This window comes from Sciurus vulgaris, assembly GCF_902686455.1.
Source record: "Sciurus vulgaris genome assembly, chromosome: 7".
Taxonomy (NCBI): domain Eukaryota; kingdom Metazoa; phylum Chordata; class Mammalia; order Rodentia; family Sciuridae; genus Sciurus; species Sciurus vulgaris.
The window spans coordinates 91,640,087-91,665,959 of record NC_136467.1 but is presented as its reverse complement, the minus strand read 5'-3'; the positions used below and the strand labels follow the sequence as shown (position 1 = coordinate 91,665,959).

Sequence of the window (25,873 nt, the reverse complement as noted above, 5' to 3'; positions counted from 1 at the left end):
TTTATAAAATTCCTTACCTTTATATGCATGAACCTCTGCAATAAAATCATGAACAAAGCTTTAAAATCCTTTACTTCCATAATATGTCATGTAAGACCTATTTCTCAATAAATATATATTTTACCATCTATATAATTTAATTCTTGTTCATAGGATACTTTCTAATCTTATCTCTCATCACTCTACAGTTAGTATTCCTCCCTCCCTCCCACACACACACTCACATTTTCAAATACATTTATCATCCAAACCTGCCTATAGACATTTGAATGTGGCCTACATATTCTTAACTTATTTAATGGTCTTTCTCTCTGCTGGAATGCACTTTTTTTATTCCAATTCGAATCCTTCCATTTCAAAATTCGTTGCCTCCCAGAATCATGGAATTCTTGCCTAATTGAATTTGGGATTCATCTTAACCTTACTTTGAATATTCTCATTAGTTATACATACACAATATGTACTACACTGGTATGGGTATCTCTCTGAGTTACTCAGAAGGATTCTGGATGCTTCAGATAGACTTTAAACTCCTCAAGACCGGGAGCTATCAGCTTAACTGCCTCTGATTCCCCATTCAATTTGGCACATGCTGTGTTCAAAACAGGCACTGAAGGGTGTCAAATAAGTGATTGAGTAAATTTTGAGTAACTGCTTGCTATGTGAGGTGTCCAGCTAATTATCAATGACATCTGGGTTCAGCCTTAAGGACCTGGTTTTGTTTTCATCTACTATATGATATTATACTTACTGGAACAGAAACTTGAGGATTATCTGTAAGTTTTCCCAGCACAGCAAAGCCATCGACATCAATTTGGCCTCTTGGCTTGATAGGTAAGGATTCAATCCTGGTGCAGTCAACAAAAAGAGTAGCACTGCTCCTTTCCACGCCAATCATGATCTTATGCCACTGGGAATCAAACAAGGAAGGCAAATTTGAAAAGGCTACTGTTTGAAGACTTCCATCCAGGCCCTTGTATGAAAATGCAACTGATTGTGTTTGGCCATTAATCTTCACGCCAACTTGTTCCTTCCCAGAGGAATCCTGAATCTGCCAAATGCTCCAGTTCTTTTCAAGTGTGCTTCCAGTCATCCGAAAAGTAGTTAAAAAGGAGTATTCTTCAGGCAGTCCACTGGGATATAAATGCCTGAGAAAAATTTTGAAATAGTAAATATAAATCTGGTTTTCTGTGCTTCATACATATTTAACATCTTCCCTCCTTATGCTATTTCAGATACTAGACCTACAGGAAGAATACAGTATGAAAAACTATGTAGTATTTGTTCTTTCATGACTGTTCATAAAGACCTTCACAGAATCATTCATGTACATTAATGTTCCATCTTAAAATACACATTTAAAAAACCTCTCCCTCATGGCTAAGGAAGGTTCCCAATGCCACATAATCCCAACAATATTACTATTTATGCTATCCAAAGAGCTACTGTTCAGCAATTCCATCTCAGCCAACTCTTTGGAAGTTCTTAGCAACATTTCTTACCTTAAGTGAGAGAAGAGATTGAGATTATTTAGAATCCAAATCAGATCTACTGTTTATGAAATCACTTAATTAAAGTGACTTAATTTTTAATTTGCTTGTAACATATTATGATTGTTATTTCATAACTGCTGTGGTATTCTCCTACAGTTTCACTCTAGACCCACTAACTATTTTGAGAATCAGTGAGTGTGCAAACCTTACTTAGAAGTTTCTTCACACTGAAGCTATTTGTCTTTTCCAGGCAGCTCAAAGTATGACATTTAGGTAGCAGCTGGTTGCTTGTCATCAGATGTGTGACAAGCAAAAGATGACCAATTTTTACTTCTTTACCCCAACTCAATTTATCATTGTACTTCCTTTACTGCCTTAAAGGGGAGTGTGAAAACATTAGTGACCTAAGGCATCTCCATCTACATGGAGACAGCAATCTGGAGATTGCAACTTGGATCTTCTGTTGAAGTCAAACTACTAAGAACTGAAGACTGAATTTTAAAAACCAGGACAGATTAAACATCATCTTTCAAGGACTCAACTCAAAGGTTATACTTTCCCTTTCTCCTAAGCATAGGAAAATTTCTGAACAAAGAAGAACTGCTAGAAAAACTAGATGCTAGTTAATTTTGTTTGCTATAAAATAAAATTTGACATTTCTGGAAATAATTATATACTAGGACCCCGAGTTGCAAATAACTCATCCAGGTCAAACTCTTGTTACATATACCCCTTCTTGGGAGGAGCAAAGAAGAAAGCAAGAAGAAATATCCCAATGGATTCTATTTTCATTTTTACAAACTAAAATGATAATATTAAAATCTATCAAATTGTCATGTTGTATTGCCAGTCACATAAAAATATATTGTTACATTTAAGAATTTCTACATTAGGAAATTCCTTAGTTTCAAGGATATTTAGCAATAAATAAAACTAATTTACTAAGGTTTTCTTTCTTCACTTTGACCTCATCTATAAAACTATTATATAATAGTATAAAAACCCACTTAACTTCTTTTCTTCAAATATTTGTGCAAATCTTCAATAAAATGTGTCAACTAGGGGATGGGGCTGGGAGCTCAGTGGTAGAGCACTTGCCTAGGACATATGAGGCACTGGGTTCAATTCTCAGCACCACATTAAAAAATTAAAGAAAGAAAGAAAGAAAGAAAGAAAGAAAGAAAGAAAGAAAGAAAGAAAGAAAGAAAGAAAGAAAGAAAGAAAGAAAGAAAGTTTAAAAAATGGAAATGATGTATGCAACCTTGGAGACCAGCTGATCATCAAAAGGCTGCCATCTTGGTCAACTACCTCAAAAATTTTCATTGCTTTGTCCAAGATAAAAATGTGGAACTTTTCATCTGAGTACTCTTTTGTCATCCAAATCCTCCTTTCAACCACTGGGGAGTGGGGGCTTACTGGGAATGAACGCAAGAGTCCTTTACCATTAAGCTACATCCCCAGCCTTTTTTTTTTTTTTTTTTTAATATTTGAGACAGGGTCTTGCTAAGTTCCTTAGGGGCTTACTGAGTTTCTGAGGCTGGCCTCGATCCTGCAATCCTTCAGTCTCAGCCTCCCAAATTGCTGGGATTACAGGTGTGCACTCTAGCATTCAGCTTAACCATGATTTTGGTTCGTTTTTATAATACTGGATGAAAGACTTTATCAATACCTATTTTTGTATGATGATGTTTATTATTCCTATTGCAAAGTTTTCAGTTCACTAAATATCTTTTACATCTGTCAAGTATACAGCAAGTTTTAACAGATACATCTAATAATATTTAGTTTAGAGCTAAAGAATTAAAAAATATACTAGAACTATTTATAGTCCTATTTTCTCAGAATGGAGCTAACACATCATTACAGATATTTGTTTTTAACATAATTTGTCAATTAGTTTGTCATTATTTCCTTTGACTTTATATTTTTCAAAATCATACCAATTTCAGAATAACCTCTAGAAAAGAAACTAAGGTTCACTAATGACAATATAATATACTGCCTATTGTATAACTATAAAAACTCGTAAAAGTTGGTACATCTCATTTAATTAACCTTAGTAAATTTGGAGCTGGGAGATAAATGGGTGAAGTTTTACTCAATAGTGCAGTTTGGTAAGTATCCATTCAAATTATAAACAGATTCTTTTAATCATTCTTTTAAGTTAATTATCTAGACTCAACTAGATTAAAGAGTGTATTTTTATATTTTTGTCCAAGATAGTCATTATCAAGGTATGAGGGTTTTGCCAGAGGAAGATAAATCTTAATGCTTTACATTCTTCTTTTCCTTAAGCATTACCTTTCTAGACTTAAAAAATATATATGCATATGTATATTTGTCTATGAATATGGTGAGAAAAACTGCAGAATTAAATGGGTTCCTAAAAATAAATCTGTTTTGATTCAGAAAGTCACAATAACATGCTCAGGTAACTCCAGCGCAAAGACATGAGGTTAACTGAGGGATCTCTTCCAATTTATGTTTCATTCAACCTTTCCTATTCAATGAGCAAAGGGATTATGTTGAAAGTAAGATAGGACATGTTTCAATTATCTCTGACTTGGTGTATGTAAACATAAAAAAATATATATAGGTGGCTTTGATGTTGCTAAAAGAATACCTTATTTATAGATGTACTGTTAAATCAAAAGTATCTGTAAGTCTCTTTCTCTTCATACATATGAAGAGATATATGTGTGTGTGATGTATATAAATATAACTAAGACTATCAAGTTAATCATTTTTCAAACTAGACTAGTACAGTATGTCAATATGGAAAAAAGATAAAATTCAATTTATTGCTCATATTAATAAAATACACATGCATTTGCATTACCTAAGACTATTTAAAAGTCTCGCAAGTCTAATTTATGAAATAGTCAGCCTATTGTTGTTTTTGAGCACCCAAAATTCTGCTCTTGTAAATATGCCATGCACATTGATAAGTAAACCTGACAGCATACATTATTTAAAAGAAGCTGTGTCTATAAATAATTTACTCCATTACATTGCAATCTTCACAGAGTATCTTAAATGGAGAACTATAAGGATCTGAATAAAAGATTTGAAAGTCTTCAAACCTTGGAACATTTATTTATGATCTTAACCTAAATAAAGCTAAGAATTCTGTTTTTAAGGAAAATAAATAGCATGTTTGTAAGTAGGAGTTGACAATGTTAAACTAACATGCCTAAAATAAGGAATAAAAAATGGCAAAGAATTATGTATCTCATATCTTTAATATAATTGAAAAGATAAAATAAGAATAAATTATGAGGGCTGGGGCAATGGCTCAGTTAGCAGAATGCTTGTCTAACATGTGTGAGGCACTGAGTTCAATCCTCAGCACCACAGAAGTAAAAGTAATGTGTCCATCTACAACTAAAACAATACATGTGGAAAAAGAATAAATTATGACTGTCACATTAGTTCCATATGACATATGTTTTCCTTCCAATAAGATCCTGCAATTGTTTGTGTTTGCTGCCTCAGAACCTATATTCTTGAGCACAGAAAATCCCTTTAAACCAAGATTATGTGTTCTTTGAGAATAATTTCAATTGCTACTTTGCTTGTCACCTGGCTTTTTAATGGGTAGGACGTGGAGAGCAGCTTAGAAAGAACCCACTAAGAAGAGACCTGTGTACATACACAGTCCCCTCCTAGCATGCTCCACCACTAAAAGTCAGCACTTACCTAACACCACTGTGTACAAGGCTCTGCTCAAGCACTCTCATGTATCAACATTCGTTCCACATACAAACTAATGACATATTTCTGATGGTTATCCTGTTTTTCAGCTGAGGCAATTGAAGCTTAAATATCTTGTCCAAGAACATATTTTACTATCTTTGTGGGACTCCATATAACTCATCCATCTGACTCACCTCCTCTTTTAATTCCTTTCTCCTACTTCTTTCTTCTAATTCCTTCCTCCTTCTTTCCTCACCTCTTAATAAATTTCACCAGTAAAAGAGAGTTTTAGTCTTTTGGGGGGCAGGAAGTTGATGAGATAGTAAATATAAGGCTATAATCTTTACAGACAGTTTAGTGATGGCTCTCAGCATTTGGGGAAAAACAACCAAGAGGGGTTATATGACTTCGGGTTGATCGATTCCTGAAATTGGAGCTAATGAGAATCCATATTGTGCCTCAAATCACAGAAGAGAATTTAGATCAACCTTGGAGGGTCTTGTGCCATGTTATCATTTTATTAAATAAAGGAAAAATAACATTTTTGCAGTTTATTTAAGAATACAGATAGCACTTCTGTGCATGAAGAGAATGTAAAGTGGGGGAAACAGCCAATGAAGCTGTCATCATGCCTTTAATCTTCCCAGATGTGAATGGTTTTTCTAGTCTCAGCATGGAGTCGTGGTTAGAAGCACAACCTCTGATGCTGCCTGGGTTTCAATCCTACCCCACCCCAACATGTTCCAACCCTTTAATTTAATTATGCAAGTAAATTTAACTTTGGGGGCTTAGCTTTCTACTCCATTAAATAGAAGTAATAATGTCCCGACTCACAGGGTTGGGAAGAGATTGTAATTAATGTTAATTAGTACATCTATTAAAAAATACAGTGCACTATTATTGCATTATAAAATATATAGTATGCTGAAAATGTGACTTTTTATCTGCAATCTGGCACTATATCAGTTTCTTCTAACTTGACCAAAAGGTTCTTTTATAAACATTTAGAAGTTTCTACAGTATTCTTTTTTGTTCTAATTAATCATTATTTACCTTTACAATCTAATGTCCACTAAAGTCTTAATCTTCTTGTTGCTCTACCAAAGGAATTTTAATTCTGTGTTTTACAGTGCACTAAAACACATAGTAATCATAATAATCACACATAAAGTAGATAAGTGATACAGAAACTAAATCACTAAAACTCATTTATAACAATGGTACAGCTCAAAACTTACATGTACATTATATAAAGTATCTCAGTAATAAAGAATAAAAGGCTTAATTCTAGAAAAGGAGAACAAAGAAGTGAAATATGTTTTGTTGTTATCACTACCATCATCCATATTATAATTATTTTAGTTTTGCTTTTGTTTGGTGTCTACCAGGAGCTAAGCACTGAATGTGAGGTTCTATTTCAGCACCAGGACACTTGAACAGCACCATTGTGAGTCTCCTAACCACTCTGTGGCTCTGAGTTAAATTTATGCTTAACCTCTGGCACTTTTCACAGAGGGTCCTTTCAGTCAAAACCAGACAAATTATTTTAAAAAAATAGAAAGCAAATTTTTTTTAAAAAATGTCTTAAATCAATGTAGTCTCAGTGACTTCTTTTTTTCCTGGAATGGAAAGTAAATTATATACTGAAAACATGAAGAGCACTAACAATTGATAAGTGAATAAATTCCTTAAATAAAATCATGATCCAAGAAATGTTAAACATGAGAAAATTCTCTAACATTGCATAGCTATCCATATTTTAAAACACATTTGAGGAAGATAATTGGATAAACTATTTTTGATAGATTACCTGGTGGGAATCCTAAAATCTACATTATTTCCCAACTTGTAAGCCACTTGTAATGAAGTTGATCCCACCACTCTCTGGATAGCTCTTCTAGATGCTGCTTTATCTATCTGGAACTGAGAAATCAGGTCAAATCCTATAGAAAGAGAAAGCAAAATGAAAAATCCAAAATGAGCCTGGTTTTTTCCTTACTTACCACAACTCTCCCAAATAAAAGAATAAGTTCAGTTTGGAAAGCATGCATTTTCAACATGGTATATTTCTACTTGCCTGGCAAATCATCTTGACCAATCCTGATCTTGGGACAAAGTTCATTTCCCCCATTAGAATTTGAATTGACAGGGAATCCTACAAAAGAGATAGCTTATTATCCTACTTCATCCACTACAGCAATTGCCAATAACTGAGCAATTATTTAAAATATAATATTATACAAGCTTGCTTGTAAGTAGTGTATTTGGCTTTAACTCTGTGCCTCAGTCATCATAATTCATTCATCTTCAACTTATCCTGGAAAGGATGCAAGGCACAAAGTTGCTTTAGTAATCTGTGCTGGAAAAATGTTTTTTGGGGGAAGGTGAGAAATTTGTTCCTTTTGGAACAAGAGCTGTGCAATGTCCTGAAAGGCACAAGGTCAGATGCCTGTAGGAAAACTTCTGGTGGTTTGGGCTAAAAAATATTCCTTAAACACCACAAATTTTAGAATGCTAATGACAGTCTGGACTCAGATTTGAGCCATTTCAGTGAGCCTTCTGGAGGGTGAAGTTCTTAGGAATCTTTGTTAAGTAGAGGAGGGATCTCCTGGGTAAGACTTTGGATTCATTAATCCTAAATAAAATATAGAAGGTGCTTTTAATTTCATAAATTCATTCCAAGACATCAAATGAAAGTCCCAATGAGATTATTGCCAGTATCCCAGAATTGGGAAGAGTAACAATAAGGAGAAAATAATTATGAGAAGAATTAAACCCTCAACTTGATGAGTAATTCAAGAATTGGGTGCTCTTTACACATGTAAAAAGTGGTCCTAAGAGAGATTTTTTTTTTTTTATCACCACAAGAAACTTCATGTAACCCTCCAACCTTGGTACCATGCTAAGACTCACCTAATGACAGAGACTTCCTAGGCTTCCAAAAAAAAAAAAAAAAAACATTTTCCAACTACAAAGCTTTGACTTAGCCATTGGAGTACATCAAGCATTTTCTTCATCTCTCTCCTCACCCCAAATTCTTGGGGTCAATCCATCATCCATTTATCCATGTGTCCACTCAACATTTACTATCATCTGAACCAGGCACTGTTCTAGACAGTAGGGCACACATGGTGTCCTTCCTGCCTACTGTGATCACAATCAGGATTTCCTTTACACACTCAGCACTGAGCATGGCAAACACTAGAGCATCCCCACGGCTAAAGCAGGATTGAAGAGTGGTGGTGCAAAGGACCCTGGTGTCTCCCTCAGGCCTCCCTCAGCACACCCCTGCTTGATCACAATCCTGCCTTTTTCTGGAAATAACCAATATTTCAAAATTCAAAATTCAGAAACTATGGTCCTTACTTGGGCGACGCTTGACAGCCGCAGATGCCCAGGGTCCCAGAAAACAGCATATAAAGAAAAAGATTGGAATTTTCCTAAAAAGATGAGAGGAGAAATGAGTCAAACAGGAATTCCCTCCAGATGAGAATCTTCATGTTTTTAAATCTGATAAACCTGATTAATGTAGGTGATCGATTCCCAATACAGATTATTTGTTTCATTCAAACTGAATACTTACTTAGATTTTTTAAATTTGCACATCTCTGACCCCCACTGTTCCTGTGGTGTTATTAATTTCACTTCCTCAGTATCTCATTATTTCACTCTTTCTGTATCTTTTTCCCTGTCTCTGTTTTCTTTTACTTTTGATTTCTCTGCCTCTGTGGTTGTCTCCTCTCTTTTCCTCTGTGTATTTCTCCCTCTTTCTCTGGTCTTTTTGTTTTTCTCTCTCTCTCTCTCTCTCTCTCTCTCTCTCTCTCTCTCTCTCTCTCTCTCTCTCTCCTCTCTCCCCTGTCCCCTCTCCCTCTCTCTCCCTCCTCCATCTCTCCCCTCTCTCTCTCTCTCCCCTCTCTCTCTCTCTCCCCTCTCTCCCCTCCCTCTCTCTCTCTCCTCCCTCTCCCTCTCCTCTCTCTCCTCTCTCTCTCTCTCCTCTCTCTCTCTCTCCCTACCCTCTCTCTCTCTCTCTCTCCTCTCCCTCTCTCTCTCCCCTCTCTCTCTCTCCCCCCCCTCTCCCTTCTCTCCCTCCCTCCCCTCTCCCCTCCCCCCCCCCCTCTCCCCTCCCCCCCCCTCCCCTCCCCCTCCCCCCCCCTCTCTCTCTCTCTCTCTGCTCTCTCTCCTCTCTCCTCTCTCTCTCTCTCTCTCTCTCTCTCTCTCTCTCTCCTGTCTCTCATCTCCTTTTATTCTACTACCACTGCAGAAACACAGACCCTTGGTTCCCATCATCCCTACCCCAATCTTGTCACCACTCTTTCCATTATCAAGTTCTTACCAGCAGTTCTTCATTTTTCCAGTAGTTTTCCTTCGTTGCCAACAGCCCCTGTGAAGAAGGGGTTGGTGGGGAGTCACTGCTCCCCTAAGACCCCTTCACTGTCGCTCTGGGATGTGGGTTCTGACCTCAGCCTTGGTTCCTCCTGCCCATCTGAGGGCTAAAAGCAAAGGAAGTGAACCAGAGGCATCGGTGATACTTTAAACTGAAGCAGAGGGAAGGGGTGGAGAGAGGCAGCCCCATAAGCCTAGGTCTGGCCAGGGGTGTGTCCTCAAAGCTAACACGGTTACACTGAAGGAGGGATTAACAGGGGAAAGTTTACTGAAAAGAAAATAATAAAACCAGGATGTGGGGAAATTCACCAGAAAGATCCAGGCAAGCTGCTATAGGAATACAGTAGAAGCTTTTAGAACTGCTATGGGAATACAGTGGGAGCTTTCAGAACTGCTATAAGAAGGGATACAGTGGAAGCTTTTAGAAGACTAAGGTTCCAGTAAAGAGGTACCCATTGGAAGGCAGAGGTGTTGAGAGAGCACAGTCTTGCTGCCCCATCAACCTAAGTTTGAATCCGCATTTGTTCTGAAACTTATGAGTCGCACTACTCTGGGAAAGTTAGTTAACCTATCTGTAACTCAATTGCCTTAACTAGAAACAGGTTGAAAATGCATAAAAAGAATTATTTTGAGAAATAAAGTAGATTAGCAAAGGCAAAGGGTCTACCACCAGTCATTCTTTGTCATTTTCATAATAGCTAACACTTCTTCATGGGCTTCCCTCTGTTGACAGTGCTTGAAGTCTAGTGAATATTTAATTCTCACAACCACACTATAAGGCAAGACTGAAATCATCCTCATTCACCAGATAAGGCACAGATATGAAGTAACTTGTCCAAAATTGCACAGCCATTACTCAATGCATGTTAACTCTCTCTACTTCACAGCTGAAAATATTGATAAAAGGTGACATTGAGCCCCCTAGTTGTCAGTTCCTCTTAAACTCTGAGATTATTAGAGCTCAGCAGAATATTCATGGAAGTAAGCAACATATTATCCTCCCTGAACAAGGAAAGAGCAAGTTATAAGGAGTGTAGACCTAGAGAGAGTTTTATCCAGGCCTCTCCTGAATCCCATGGGCCCCATTCTATCCATGCAGGATGGTCTACTTCTGGCCCCACCTTGGGGGATAGGAATGTTGAGTATAAAAACAGAGACCTCTGAGTCAGAAGATCCAATCATCTCAATAAGTCATGGTGTCTAGCACAAAATAGTTTTAAGGAGGTTTTGCTTCCTTGAATTTTCTTTATTTAGTTGTTTACTGATTTGTTTTTATTTAATCATGAAACAAATAGCAGTGCTACTTCTTTTTCATTGTTTCTTTACAAGAAAGTCCTTTCATCTTTGGTCCTCCGCAGTCGCCAGATGAACTGTGAAGGAGGCAAACGTTAATGTCCATACTCTTCTCCATTCCTCTTCTACCCAGGACCCACCTGCTGGAGTCCTGTCTGCCCATGACAGGACATCCATTCCCTCATGCTGCTTGGGGCTTTCCACAAAGCCCTGTCAAAATTCCTATTCTCTAGGGCAGCCATCCTAGCTCAAGACAGAGCTACGAATGGCCAGAGCCTAGCTAATTTGTGTAAGCCCCCAGGGTGAGAGGATCAGTCTACTAACCTTAAAGGAGGAGTTGTGCAGATGGGGACATTCCTGAGAAACCACAGGAGGTAAGTCAGCCCTAGAGCCACAGGGAGAAAGGCGTTTTCCAAAGGGCTTTCTATCAAAGTTCTTAATTTGAAATACGGATCCTCTCATATTACTTATAGATTTTCCTATACAATTAAGTGTTTGAGAAATCCTTTTGTGAAATGTTTTTAGAGATCCCACCTCTGTGGTTGCCCCTCCCCAACTCACTTTAAAAAATTCTCTATGACTAAAATCAGGTCATAAAAGCAGGTGAGGGGGCCTTTTAATAAAAGATAAAAGCATGGATGAGAAAATATGTTTGTTCACAGTGACCTGGCTTCTTTCCAGGTTGGCAGTTTTAAGGTGGTAAGAGGCAAAAAAATTAAGAAAAATTGTAAATTCAGGGAAAACAAAAGGAAATGCAATCTTTAAAGGAAAATTTCCACCCCTCCCTCCATCCCATTTTTTTATTAATCATATTTCCTAACAATACCAGAGGCTCACAGAGAGTGAGCAAGGCCCACACTGGGTCAGGCTGTCCCCTGATCAGAGGCTCAGAAGCATTTTCTTCCTTAACACTGCTCCCTTACTTTACCTAACAGCTCTGCTCAAAAGCCATGTGGAAAGGAAATCTGATCAGTGACACCAGATTGTAAATTCACCAAGACAACTTGACACTTAAAAGAATCCATTTTTATAAGTATTTTGTACAGAATAGTTATATCTCCACCCCCTTATCTCTCTGCCCTGTCACACACTGTTTGCAGAATATATATACACATACCAATTTTTCTCTTGCTATGAATAAAAACATTTTATTTCTTAATATTTCATATCAGGCAGAATCATCACAAATAATCATCTTTCTTTGTTATTTACTTCCTTTCATTTTTTTATTCAATTATTCAATAAATACTTAAGCTTTACATAAGTATTTATTGTATGACTATATGTACCAGACATGTGCTAGGAGTTGAAGAGACAAAAAAGCATGAATAAGTACATCCTTGCTCTGAGGACACTCACAATCTAGAATGGAATAAAAAACAACTGCAATACTGAGAATAAAATGATTGTAGCATCACTGAGGACAAGCATGAACTCAGTCCAAAAGTGTCAGGAAATTTTTTATAAAGGAAATGCAATCTGAAAGGATGAATAGAAGCTACCAAGAGAATAAGCGGGTACAGTGTATTTAGACAGAGAAAACAGCAGATGTCATGACAAAAAGATAGAAGAAAACATATGGAGAGTAACTAGTTTAGTTCAGGAACTCTTTTAGTTCAGTGGTGCCTCTTCTACCATGAATCCTGAACTGATCAGGACTAGAGATAAGCAAAGAAAGACCATCCCTGCCCCATGGAGCCCACACACAGGTGGGAGACATACTAAACACATTCACAAGAATGAGCAAGATAATCTCAATTGGAACCCCAGTGGAAAATATAAAGAGGGCAATGTGTGCTCAAGAGAGGTTTAGAGATTGATCTACATTGAGAGGTTAGGGAAGGCTGCTACAAAGTGTTGAACTTTAATTCAAACCCGACAAGATCGAAGAGGTAAGACTGGCAGGGTAGATTGGAAACAGGGCAGGAAGCCAAGAGAGCTACCTGGTTTTGAGCTGAGCAACTAAGTAGACAATGGTGTCTTTTTATGAAATTCCAAGTAGGAAGACTATGGAGGGCAGCTGGGTAAGGGATCTTGAATGACATTCAGAGAGTTTGGATTTTATTCTGACTGTTTAGAGACTGGGAATACCTTTTTTTAAAGATACCTTTAGAAAGAGTTCTGATGCTGCTTGAAGGATGGATTGAAAGGATTTGATCAGTCTACATACATACACCCAACTGAAGCAAGAGTTTCATAAAATTTGATGCCTATGTAAATATCATGCACTCTATTTTCTCTTCTACTCTATTTCATTTTTAGTGATGATGGCCAGCTCAATAAATTGATTTCAGAACCAACTAATGGGTTGTAACCCATGGTTTGAAAAACATTGGATTAGACACAGTAGACACTTGAAGTGCCAAGAGATATTTGTCCCCTTATTTCCTAAGATGGGACATAATATTTAGGACACCCACAAAACTCAGAATAGTAGGACAAGTTCCTTAGTTTTAAAATGATAAGCTAAAAAAAAAATAGATAAGCTGATAACATTAGTCAAAGATGCAATGACCCCTGTATTTAATTACTTTATAGATTAATAATAAAGAAGCATTTTAAAACTAGCTTCCTAGGTATCTAGTATTAAACTTTATTCTGTTTATCTTTAAAAATAAAATACCCAAAATACCTAGTGGCACATATCAGTTGCATGAGGATGCTGCAAATTAGCCACAGCTAGAACCTGAAATCTATCATAGAAATCTCTGGCTGAGAGACTGATTAACAATCAGAGTTGCTAAAACTAGTGCTCCCACAGACTTGCATTGGTTTCAGTTTTACTGTAAAGAAATTTCAACATAATCAAAGCTCTATTTTTAATCTTCTTATTTTGGTTCTACACTTGTAATTGTAGCCTAATCATCTATAGCAAGCAAATAGAGCCCCACGGTGATAGCCATCTCCCTGAAATCGCTCACCAATAAATGTACTCTCACAGTGGAACAATAACACAAAAACATGTTAACACAAACCTTCCCCACCCCAAGACTTTCAGCATGTATCTTTTGCTTCCTCTAAAATATGAGCATTTCCATTTCTCCAAGGAAGAGAAAAATCAATTCCTCTCCACAGCACACGTGCTTCCAGAAGCTGTTGCTATATTTGCTGCCTTGTGGGTCTTCAAGTTTATAGCATCTGATTCATGTCCTAAGCCTCTTTTGCTCCTCCAATAAACCACACATACTGACCTATAAGCATGTTTCTCTACATACTGTAAAGTTTTTATTTCTAACAGTGGAAACCAAAGCTAAGTTAGAATCAACTGGATGGCTTGTTAAAAACAGATTACTGGGCTCCACTGCCAGAGTTTCTGATTCTGGGCTCCACTGCCAGAGTTTCTGATTCAGGAGATTGAAGGTGGGTCTGAGAATTTGCATTTCTAACAAGCTCCTAGATGTTTCTGGTTCTGCTGGTTCTTCCAGTCCACTGAGAACTGCTGCTCTTACAGCTCATGCTTTCAACTCATTAAGCTACTGCTCCTTTGTTACAACTGGTATTATAAGTATTTGCTAAAGAAGTTTTTAAAATAATTATCAGTTAAATCCACAGGACATTACGAGAATTTTGAGCTCATGAAAAAAAAAGTGCAATTGTATGTATAACTAAGAAGAACCAATAAAATAAAGTACAACCCTATAAAATGTGATGATTTTCTTACTGGACATCTATAAAGGAAATTTACTTCACAGAATAATGTACAGGAACCTGTCTTTTCTGCACTATGATCTTGTATCAACCTAATATATTAATAAAATTATGTTCCTGAATTTCATATTAACTTCATAAATAAAATATTAAAAGTTTCTTAATTCTGAAACCTTCTTTCTTATGAAAGAAACCCTAGGTATACATCGTTTTACATTGCATCCCATGCAATTATATGTGCTTTCATTAGCGTGTACATGCTGGGAAAACGTTTTCTCTGCACTAGGTGGCAGTGCAATCCTGAAATTTGAAACCTGAGCTATGGAATCAAAGACTGGAATTTGATTTCCCCTTGTCAAGTAGAGAACTTTGATTTTATGCAAATATTCCATTCTTGGTAATTTTCCATATGTATAAATTGAAGTATTATAATTGATTCCATTTTAGGGTTGCTCTCAGAATAAATGCACAAATACAATGCACTCTGATTGTTCATGAAAGCCTATTGAAGAAGAAAGACAAGATGAACACTAAATGAACAACTGAAATGAACTCTGCCCTAATAGATGAGCCATCTACTCTGTCCTCACTAACTTCCACCCATTTGAGTTTTACAATGAACACATCCAATCCCAAGACAAAAAGGGTGAAATCTAAAGCCACACTAGTAAGTTTCAAATATCAGCTCTACCACTTTCTAGGTAGGAGAGCGCAGAAAGGTAATTCACACCTCTGCCTTGGTTTCCTGATCTGTAAACACTAAATAATACAAGCGTTTCTCTTCTAGGTATACTTTAAGGATCAAACTAGAGCTTAAAATAGTACCTGGCACTCAATAAATTTTAGCTATAAATCGGTGCGTTACCATAACTCACTCTCTTCTACTTTATTCTCCCACTCGCCCCACTCTGCTCCCATTAATGGAGGCTCATTTAGATCTCATTAAAAAAAGAACGATGTGGTTGTGCTAGATGCGAAAAATACTGTTATAGACAATGTAGACAACTACTGGGAAAACCCATCTACAGATATCAAGATATATCAGTTGAAAGTTCTCCTCCCCTCCACATGCACATCTTAAGCTATTTGCTACATTTTATTTCTCCTACAAAACTGCCCCTGATAAGCTTGTTCGTCAGGCACATTTCATCATCAAAAATACATCTTCTTTCACAATACTGAACGATTTTTTAAGAATCCTATTCTCATTTGTATTCAACAACCCAACAAGACAGACATGACCATCCTGTTTTCCTGGAGAAGAAACAAGTGAAGATACCTGCATGAGTTCACCACTACTCAGTGACAAAACTGGTGACCCAGTCTCCTGAGTTATGAACAAAGGACATTCCAACAATCACACACAACCAGAAACAGCTGCTTACAAAACACTTTGCATGTACAATGACCACACCTACTGATGAGTCCCTTTATGAAGCAACATTGTTTTAAATATATACATATCTATATGCATATACATAGTTGTATACACATATAATTGGTTTCTTCAGTTTAGAAGTGAAACAATATGTGAACATTACAGAAAAGTAGAAAATATAGAAGTAGAAAAGAGAAAAATCATTCATGTTTCATTACCTAGGGACAACTCACTATTTACATGTTACTTTCTTCAGGTCCTCTTTCTATATGTAGGCTGTGGTCATAGTCCATACAATGCAGTTTTACAACTTCCTTAAATGAACATCACTTAAACACTTATGAACTTTCACAAAATGTAATCACACATCACATACAAAATAGATAGCAAACCCAAGTAAAAGAACTTTGCCTTGAAGTTAAAATTACAACTTTTAATTTTAACTGCTGCTACATCAAGAGAGAAAACTAAACAGAGGTATTTGAGTAACTAGGGGAGATTTTTCCCAGCAGGCTTTGGTTTTTAAAAGATGACCTTTTTCTTACCCAAGACCATGTGAATGTAAACTCACAGTCAAACAACTAACCAGAAACTCACAAAGGCATGCATAGACATTCCAGTGGCACGGAAGGGCAGCCACAGGGGAGTCCTGCCTCCTACCTTTCTTTCATTTCAAAAATCTGTGACTAATTCCAGGAGTAACAGGAGCAGTCAACGTATGAACAGGAGATAAAGAGCCTTTGTTTAAAAACTAGACTTAGAGTCATTCCAAACTGAAGGGCTCTAACATTAGCACATAGTGATTTCAAGAGTATCAACCCAGAGAGGACCAGCAGGATATAAAGGTGAACTGGAATACCAGAATGGTGAGAGGAGGGGCACAATCCAGACTGGTGTTATCCTAGTCTGTACTGGCCAAGGGTTTCCCTGGGGATTCCAGGACTTTTTCTATAGTTGTAGTGTAAGGAGGAAGTAGAAGAAGGGTCACCTCCACTTTGCCAGGAACTGTGCTTTATACTTGAAAAATAAGTTTTCCCTTTTGATCTGCACAACTTACTGTTACGCCATTTTACATATGAGGCTAAAAGATGTTAAAAAAATTTCTAAGGGAAATTCCAAATGACAGGCCAAAACCAAACTTGAGTTTCTCTGACAAAAAGGTGATGTTCTTCCTATAATTTGTCATTTTCTGAACACATGTGCTGATGTACATTTTCATCTCATTCTGCATCTTACAATCCACTATTATTTTCTTGCTTTCATAAACTTCCAAGCTGAAGAATTTCAAGAGTTGGTAAGAAGTTTTGCCCCTTGTACTGGTCACCTAGTGAACAACTGTTGCCCTAATTAAGCAAGCCAAGTCTGAGGGATCCCCCTCCTGGTGTTTGATAAAGCCTACCAAAAGTTGTGGTATAGGTCTTTCATACAAAAAGGTGAAGTGTGATCACTCTTGGTTCAATGCCCCAGCTTTTATTTAAATGCTTCATGATCAACTCAGCTTTTAGGGGCATTTGGTAAATTCTTATGTAGTTTTAGTATTTTTTTTCTATATTCCCCTATGATCCCATCCATATCAAGGTTTATCTCAGATTCTATACTCTCACAGTTTGGGGGCCTTAATTATTTACAATATCACCCTCACGTTGTTTATAACCTACTACATTCAATAATTTTGTATATTGTAAGGCAGTCAAAACTTCAACCAACACCAAGTTGAAGTATAGTGCTAAATAATAATACATCCCCATCCTCAAGGAAGGACAGATAGGTGCACCCCCACCCCCAAACTATGAAACACACTTTGGCCTAAAAGAATGCTCAAAAGAAATATGTAAACCAGGGCTGGGGAGATAGCTCAGCTGGTAGAGTGCTTGCCTCCCAAGCACAAGGCCCTGAGTTTGATCCCCAGTACCGCAAAAATAAATAAATAATAAGTAAACCATTAGCAAAGTGCTCCAGAAATAGAAAAGTAAAGTGTCTGATACTGACCAGAGGGTTTCCGAAGCATTTCACAGGGAAGTGACATTTTAACTTGATGAGGAGGAATGGATCATATTTTGCAGGCAGAGAAGGCAGAAAGAGTTACAAGGCAGTGGGAATAATGCAAGCAAAAATTTGGAGGCATGGAAATGCATGGAGAGTATTTAAGCACAGTTAAGGTATGACTTAGCTTTTTGAAAATACTATTTGTGTGTCAGTGTTAACCTCAGGATTGAAAAATTAGTATCATTAGACTATCTTTGGTAAGTAAGTCCAGGTCTAACAATGTTTCTGTTTTTTTTAATTTTAGATACCTGTCACATTAGTATTTTATCCCTGAAAGTCAAATTGATCCTTTTGCCACAGTGAAAAATGGCAGGGAGAGAGGTTAGTTATGGAACAACAGTTCTGGGAAGACCTTTCTGTTGTCCTCAAATTATTCTTGTTTGGGGATTCTATCAAGATATAAGAAACACCAGGTGCTCTGATGCCACGCCAAGGGGAAAAAAGCAAGATGGCTTCGCTAGGATATAACAAAGTATTTGCTACCACTTAAATTATAATTCTTTTTTCCCCATAAGCATTAGTAATAATCTTCTAAGCTTGCCTAAAGTCCAAGGCTAGGAAGGGTCAGTGGCATAGGCAGATAGCAAGGCTTTCATTTCCTTGGGGAAAAGCCAATGGGTAAATAAAGATATGCATTACTTAAAAAAATATTAATGATCCCAAAGAATCTTGAGTACATACTCAGTGATGGCTTTAGGCTGCAAGAATGAAGGCACAGAGCCAAAAATGAGAGACATGCTATGTGCAAGGAAAAGATTTGAAATTGAAGTTGCTCTGAACAGTGAAATAAGCTCTCTAGTGGCGCTCAAAAGGGAAACAAGGAAAAATGTAGAGTGGAGCTGCTGCAGCTGAAATGGAAATCAGCATGCACATGGTGTATTTCCTGAAACCTCTTCAGTCAAGTAGAACAAAATAGTAAAGAAGCAATAAAAGAATAAATGACCTAGAATTATTGGCCTCGCCAACCATAACCTGCTGCATAGGGTTGATTTCAGAAGCAGATGTAGAAAAATTGCAGCCCACAGGTTTTTATCACTGTAGATGTTCTTTTAAGCTTTGTTATCTGACAGGACACTGTTGAACATGTAAAATGTTATTACAAGAATCACAGAAGTAACCAGGTGAAATCCATCTCTTGGTACAACACTGGGAAATGGCATTTGGCTATGGTTTTGCACCATAATAAAATTGTCCATAAATACACACTCTAAACACAGAAGGTGAGAAATAAATAACTTTCATGTTATATCCTGAGGTTAAATGATAAGACCCATGATGCATGTCATTGTGAGTAGTTATTTAAAAAGAAGAAGAAGAAAAAAAGTTAGTTGAACCTTGTTGGATTATAAATAACCATATAAGAGCTCTTTAAAAGAAACTGAAATATTTTTAAAACCTCAGGGTTTTTCTGCATTGCCTATGGAACCCACCATGGTCATTTCTATTACTCTATTTCCAGAGTTACAGTGGCTGCAAATTCAACTATAATTTAGACAGTAGCAATTCATATGTTTCCTTTAAAAATAAACACTTTCTGCAAAACCCAAGTACTGCTGTTTTCTCAAATCAAAAATAGTGAAACTAATTTTAATACAAGAATTTTCTCTTCTTGTACTGTTTTCCAAAAAATTATTCATCTTCTCTCTGCTGATCAAACTGCATGCCCTAAACTTCCAAGCGTTTCTCAAGTGAGCCCCACCTCTTCCACAAAGTTCCCTTGGAACCTCCAGTCAGATGTTCTCCATTATGATAGCTCACAGGAAAAATTATTTAGATCAATGAAGTTACATTTGGTTTCAGAGATGGAAGATAATAATAGAGAAAGCAAGAGCATCTAAAATTAGAGAACTTAGACTTGAACCCTTGTTTCACCAATGTTTGTATCTTCATTGGTCTTGTAACACCACTGAGCCTATTTCCTGTTCTTCAAAATGAGACTTTTCAGAGAGGTTCATTGTGATACTCAATGAGTTCACCCAAGTGGGAGAGCTTTGTAGTTATAAAGTGCTCTGCAGAGGTATTTGTTATTTCAAAAATATTTAAGGAGCACCTATCACATGCAGGACAGCTTTCAATGTTGCATACTAATCAAAACTGAAGAAAATATAATTTCTAACTCTGAAGAACCTTAAAATATAATAGAGAAATTAAGACATATACCTTAATTGTTAAAACACAGGACAGTAAGTGACACACTGAAATATTTTTAAGTATTTAAGCAATATCTTCAGGACTTCAACTCAATTTGACAAACCTCCATGACACAGGCTCTTCAGGTACAAAGATAAATACAATGAGTCATTGCCACCTGTCTGGTGGAAAGGACATACACACAACAACAACAGCAATAGGAAAATAAGCTTTGTAAAGAAAGAACATACTGGGAATTAACTAGGTCTGGGTAAATAAATGTACAGAAAGTGTTTGGCCTAGAGTCTCAAAGATAAAGTTTGGGGGCTGGGGATATAGCTCAGTTGGTAGAGTGCTCGCCTCCCAAGCACAAGGCCCTGGGTTCGATCCCCAGTACCCCCCCCCCAAAAAAAAAAAAAAAAAAAAATAAAGTTTGATCTGGGCACAGTGGTGCATATCTATAATCCGGGGGGGCTCAGGAGGCTGAGGCAGGAGAATCACAAGTTCAAAACCAGCCTCAGCAACTCAGCAAGGCCCTAAGCAACTCAGTGAGACCTTGTCTCTAAATAAAATATAGAAAAGGGCTAGGGATGTGACTCAGTGATTAAGAGACCCTGGGTTCAATATCTGGTATAAAAACAAACAAAAAAAAGAGAGAGAAATCTCAAAGGGAAAGGTCAGAATTTAGAATTTATTTCCAAAGACTGCATTTTTATTTTCAAAGGAGGTGAAAAGAACCAGATCTGACACCAGATTGAGTAGCTCTATAAGACAGGTAGAGGCTGGGAAGAAGTGAAAGTGACCATGGAAACTGAGCTGAGCTGGGACACATTCTACTAAAAGAATAATGGTAAAGTTAGCAACTTCTGAAAGACCAAGTAGAAACCTGAACAAGATGGGGAGAGAAAGGAACTGAGTCAACAGAGGCCAGGGAGCTAAAGGACAAGAAAAGCAGGGAGGTGACTAGAGGAGGACAGGGTATAGAAAAGGGTTTGTTGTTGTTGTTCATTCATTTGTGTTTAGAAAAGTAAAAATAAAATAACATTTGCATGGCATTTTCTACATGTTGGGTATTATTCAAAGAACTTTACCTTGATTAACTCATTTATTGCACATTAACCATAAGAGATAACTGTGACTATTTCCAGTGTAATGATGATGAAACTGAGAAGTGGGGAGCTAATATTTGTGGTTTAAGCAAAAGGATCCAGTGCAGAAAGAAATGGAAAACAACAGGGAAGGATGCTATTAGAACTCAAAATAGGAGGAACTCAGGGATAAGGTTGATTATCATTTTCCTTTCTATACTATTCTTTGGCTCTTAACTTTTCTATAGTAGAAATTATCACTTTTGTAGTCAGAAAACAAACAATATGGAAATAAGAGATCATGGACTGGGTATATAGTTCAGTTGTAGAACACCTGCTGGCATGTGCTGGGCCCTGGGTCTGAGACTCAGCAGAGCAAAAGAAAGAAAAACAATGAAAAGGAAGAATTAAGAGATCACTTCAGTGTTTAACTTACTTATTCTAAGTAAAAAAAAGTTCTTTTTTTAATTAAGATAAGGATTTTAACAGAAGTTAAAGTCAAAGTTATTCACCAAATAATCTCTTCCTTTCCTACAAACATGCACACAAACATTAAACTAAAACAGCACACTCAAGGCTACTCAAGGGACAAACCAAGCAACCTGACCTAGTTATCCTTACACCAGCTATACATGGCGTCACTAAACTTGCTAATGAGTTAGGAAAGTGTTTGAGAGAAGAGATGGTATGCTTATAAGACTCCAGGCCAAGAAAGAAAAAGAAACATATTACTGCTGAAAGTAATTAGGATAGGACTTAGTACTTTAAAAAAAAAATCTATTCAAATAGATTACATAATTCTGGCCTTTTATCCACTCAGATAAATGTGGAGCTTTAGGATATGAAAAGCCATTCCTTATTTTAATTCCTGGTTTCTAAGTAGACATAGATCAATGTTTAGGAGGTCAAAGTAAAGAATACTCAAATTTAAAATAGTCAAACTTTTCACCCTTCAATTAATAGTGGAGAATGAAAAAAATTACACCTCAGTGTAGCAGTCACAAACTTAAGATAAATCACACTCCAGACTTTTAGTTATTGGCTTATTACAGCAATGATCTCTACTTGGTTGCCTTGTCTTCTTTGCAGCTACCTTTCATTCCAGGTTGGTTTCATTTTTCAAGTTAGCCAACTAGATTAAGACCCTTTTAAGAGTCTTAGGACAAGGACTTTTTTTCCTACAGTGCACAGAAGGCAGTGAAACACAATTCTCATAACACAGTTTGAGTGGTTTAGCTTTGTCTTGTAAAAACCCTATTGAGGGTCACAGAAAGATTTTTGCAAAAAAATCACATTTAATCCTCAATAATATGTAGGATGACCAACTCATCCAAATTTTATCCTATTATTTTCCTAGTTTGGGTATTGAAAGTTTATGTCCTGGAAATTACCTCTCCATCCCTATCCCAAGTAAATAGGGATGGCTGCTTACCCTAAAAACAACCAGAACCAGCATCAAGTTACCGTAGACTTTGGATTATTATGTACAACCTTCATACCAGATGTTCTTTCCTGATATTGATAAATGATGGATGACAAAGAAGACCAGATTAATACCACCAGCCACCATGTAAGAGCTCCTACTGCATTTTAGATGTGCTACCTGAAATTCTCACAATGATTGTATAAGGTAACTACTGTTGTTACAATATTATCATATAAAGAAACTGAGTCTCTAAGAGATTAAGTGATATCCACAAGGTCACACTGGAAATGAGTGGTAGAGTTGAGAATTAGGCATAGTTCTGTCTAACTCCAAAGAATGCAATAGTCTATTTCATTCTCTATATCTTGCATTCTGAAGTTCAACAACCATAATAAATGTTAAGAATATCTACATAGAGGAGATTTTATAAGAGTTGAAGAAAAAGCAAAAATAAAATATAAAAGTAGGAATATAACAAAAAGCCAGAGTCTAAAGGAATCAAATCAAATTTAGGGCAGAAATAAGATAACCAGCTGCTAATTGATGGATTATAAATTGCCCAAGGTCAACTTCATCAGAATTTTTATAACATCCTGTCAAATACTCAAATAAAATGCCACCTTAGGTTAAAAAGAATTTTTATATGTATGAAATATTTTGTTCTTAATTCTTTCTCCTCAGAGCAAGTAACAAAATCCAGTATAAACATGATTTGCTCCTTAAATTTTTATATTTTGATTTATCCTGCATGCTAAAGCTGTTATTTAAGAACTGTCTGAAAGGTGTCACAAATTGATTTATAATTTAAATCATACCTATGCAGATTTGTTCTCAGCACATATTTAAATCTCAGTTAAATCAGCAGATATTTTTAGACCAGAATAATTTTAAATGTTGCTAAAGAAATTCATGCCTGCTGCTTTTTACTTAACATTCTTATATGCTCCTAATGTCTTATTACATGGCAGTTCTATGAAATGCTGTCTTTCATTGGATACTTTAAAGGTGCAAACCCAAGAAGATTTCCTTCTAGTCACTACTCAATGAGATAAGGAACTGATATCTATCAGTGTTAATGGGAGTTAGTCTTGACAACATGTTACAGCTAATAGCAGTATCTGCATGTGTGTCTCTCAACAGAAGAGCAGAGAGATGAACATTGTATATAGACCTTTAATTTTTTTTTAATGTGTACTCTTACTTCACCCCCTCTTCACTTTTCAGCTTAAAAAAATTTTTTAATACTCTTAGGTGTGGTCAGACTACTAGATTTACAAGTGGCTGAATCAACAACCAGCTCTAAAATTGTCAAGGTCTTAATTATATCCAAAGTTTCTAATACTGTAGTTTTACCCAACACTGCTGAAATCTGGGGAAAAAATTTAATATCTTTAAGATATCATTTATTTCCACCTCTATAATGTCTTTTTCCAAAAGGAGATCTGGGTATAGCACCTTTCAGAGTTTTCTGTAAGTCTTTTCCTGAAGAAAGCCCATGTAGTCTTGATATCAGTGTGAAAATGAGAGACCACTGATGTGTTATACTGTCAGAAATGGATGTTGGCAGTGTTTACAGCCACTGTGATAGAGCATAATGGATGTAATTTAGTCCTTCTGGATTAGATATTCTCTAAAATATGTACAATTTTTCCTGGTAGCAATAATGAATTTGTGAAGTTTATGTGCAAATAAAATGAACCCTCAGGCATCTTAAACTCACGTTTGTAAGCCATAAACAGTGTAGACCAGTAACTCTTCAACCAGCTGATGAAGAATATAAAACAATTGGCAGGGGTAGTTTCTTTTACTTTAAATTAAATGCATTATGGGTTTAGCACAATAAGAGTGTTTCAGATTTTTTTAATTCTTATAATTACATCATCTGCACTATAAGAAGAAAAATGAGAAGAATAACGTGGAAGAAAAGCTAAATTAATTTTGCAATTGCAATACCTATAAGCTCCTGAAAATTTTAGTGATTGTCCTTTGTTTTTTATTTGTCTAATAAATATGCAGATGTGTTCTTTCTTTGGCTATGTTCTGTTTCACCCTCCAAAGGGAAAAAAAATAGCATGTAAGCTTCATTATTCACAGAACTCATAAAGAACAGATGGATATTGGTATAGTGATTGAATTAATCCATATAAACAGAAAAAAAAACCTCTGAAATGAATAACAAAATGCTGCTTTTGAGTAAAGCTCAGTTCAGTGAATTAAAAGCTAAGTTTGTACTTTTAAATACATAGTACAAGTCAGTACACTGGTGTAATTATAAATCATAAGTCTTATTTACTTTTTACTTAGGCTATTTCTTTGTTTACACCAATCATTATACATTAGCAAGACAAGATTGGGCACAAATGGACAAGTTAATTACCCACACCATTAGAATTCCCCTTTTTTTGGTAGTGTGAATGAATTTCAAATTAAAACTACTAATTTGTGTGTTTTTTTAAAAGGTCACATTGTTACACAGGAACTTGAGTGTGAAGAGAACAGAAATAACTCTCAAATTGTTGAGTGGAGAAGGTGCTTTTTATAGTTTCCTTTCTGTAGAAACTTTTATAAGCATCATTTATTTTAGAAACTTAGAAGCTATAATGTCATGGAATAGAGATCTAGAATAAAAATAAGCTGGAAGAATCCTGGATCAATGTTATGAAAATCTCACCAGTGGAAAATAAGTTGAAATCAGGTTGAAATATTCTAAAACACCTTGTATCTGCTAAGTAAACTGAGTCAGATGTATTTTGTTCCTCCACAAAGGAATAAAACAGAAAATAACTTTGGAATGGTTTCTCTCCTGCTATATACTGAAGGAGTTTTGACTTTATAATTAAAATTCTAATCTTTCTTGTTCCCCACATAAGTATCTTCTCATCCTTGCATGTCATAAGATTCTCCTAGGATGAGCTTGTCACACCCAGTCAAGTCACAGCAGACAGGTCTAAGAAAGAATGGAAAAACTCAAACCCAATTCAAAATAGTTGTCAGTATCCATATGAAAGAATTTAGTTCGCCGATGATAAAAATTATACCAATTAAACAAATTGACAAAATGGCTATATAGTAATTTTACATAAATGTACAAACATGACAAAAAAGATTAAAACTAGGTGCTATTTTTAGGTACAAAATCCAGTACATATGTATAATTACTATTAATAGCTCTATTCCTCTTAAACTAGAAATACTGGGAAACAGGACAGCCAAAGATACCAGAATGCTAGTCAAAGGGTTAAGGGCTCTACCTACCACAATTCCACTATAATCAGGACAGTTTGGAGAAACT

At 36.3% G+C, this 25,873-nt stretch overlaps 1 protein-coding gene across 1 annotated transcript in view; it reads right to left on the bottom strand.

The window, feature by feature from the left end:
* COL9A1 (collagen type IX alpha 1 chain) overlaps positions 1-25,873 on the bottom strand; it is a 143,559-nt gene that overhangs the window by 74,568 nt on the left and 43,118 nt on the right. Inside the window, exons 3-6 of the mRNA XM_079146528.1 lie at positions 8,556-8,629; positions 7,267-7,344; positions 7,000-7,132; positions 752-1,148 (exon numbers count right to left, since the gene is read on the bottom strand). Of these exons, the coding sequence (XP_079002654.1) occupies positions 752-1,148; positions 7,000-7,132; positions 7,267-7,344; positions 8,556-8,629 (682 nt within the window). The remainder of the gene's footprint in view (positions 1-751; positions 1,149-6,999; positions 7,133-7,266; positions 7,345-8,555; positions 8,630-25,873) is intronic.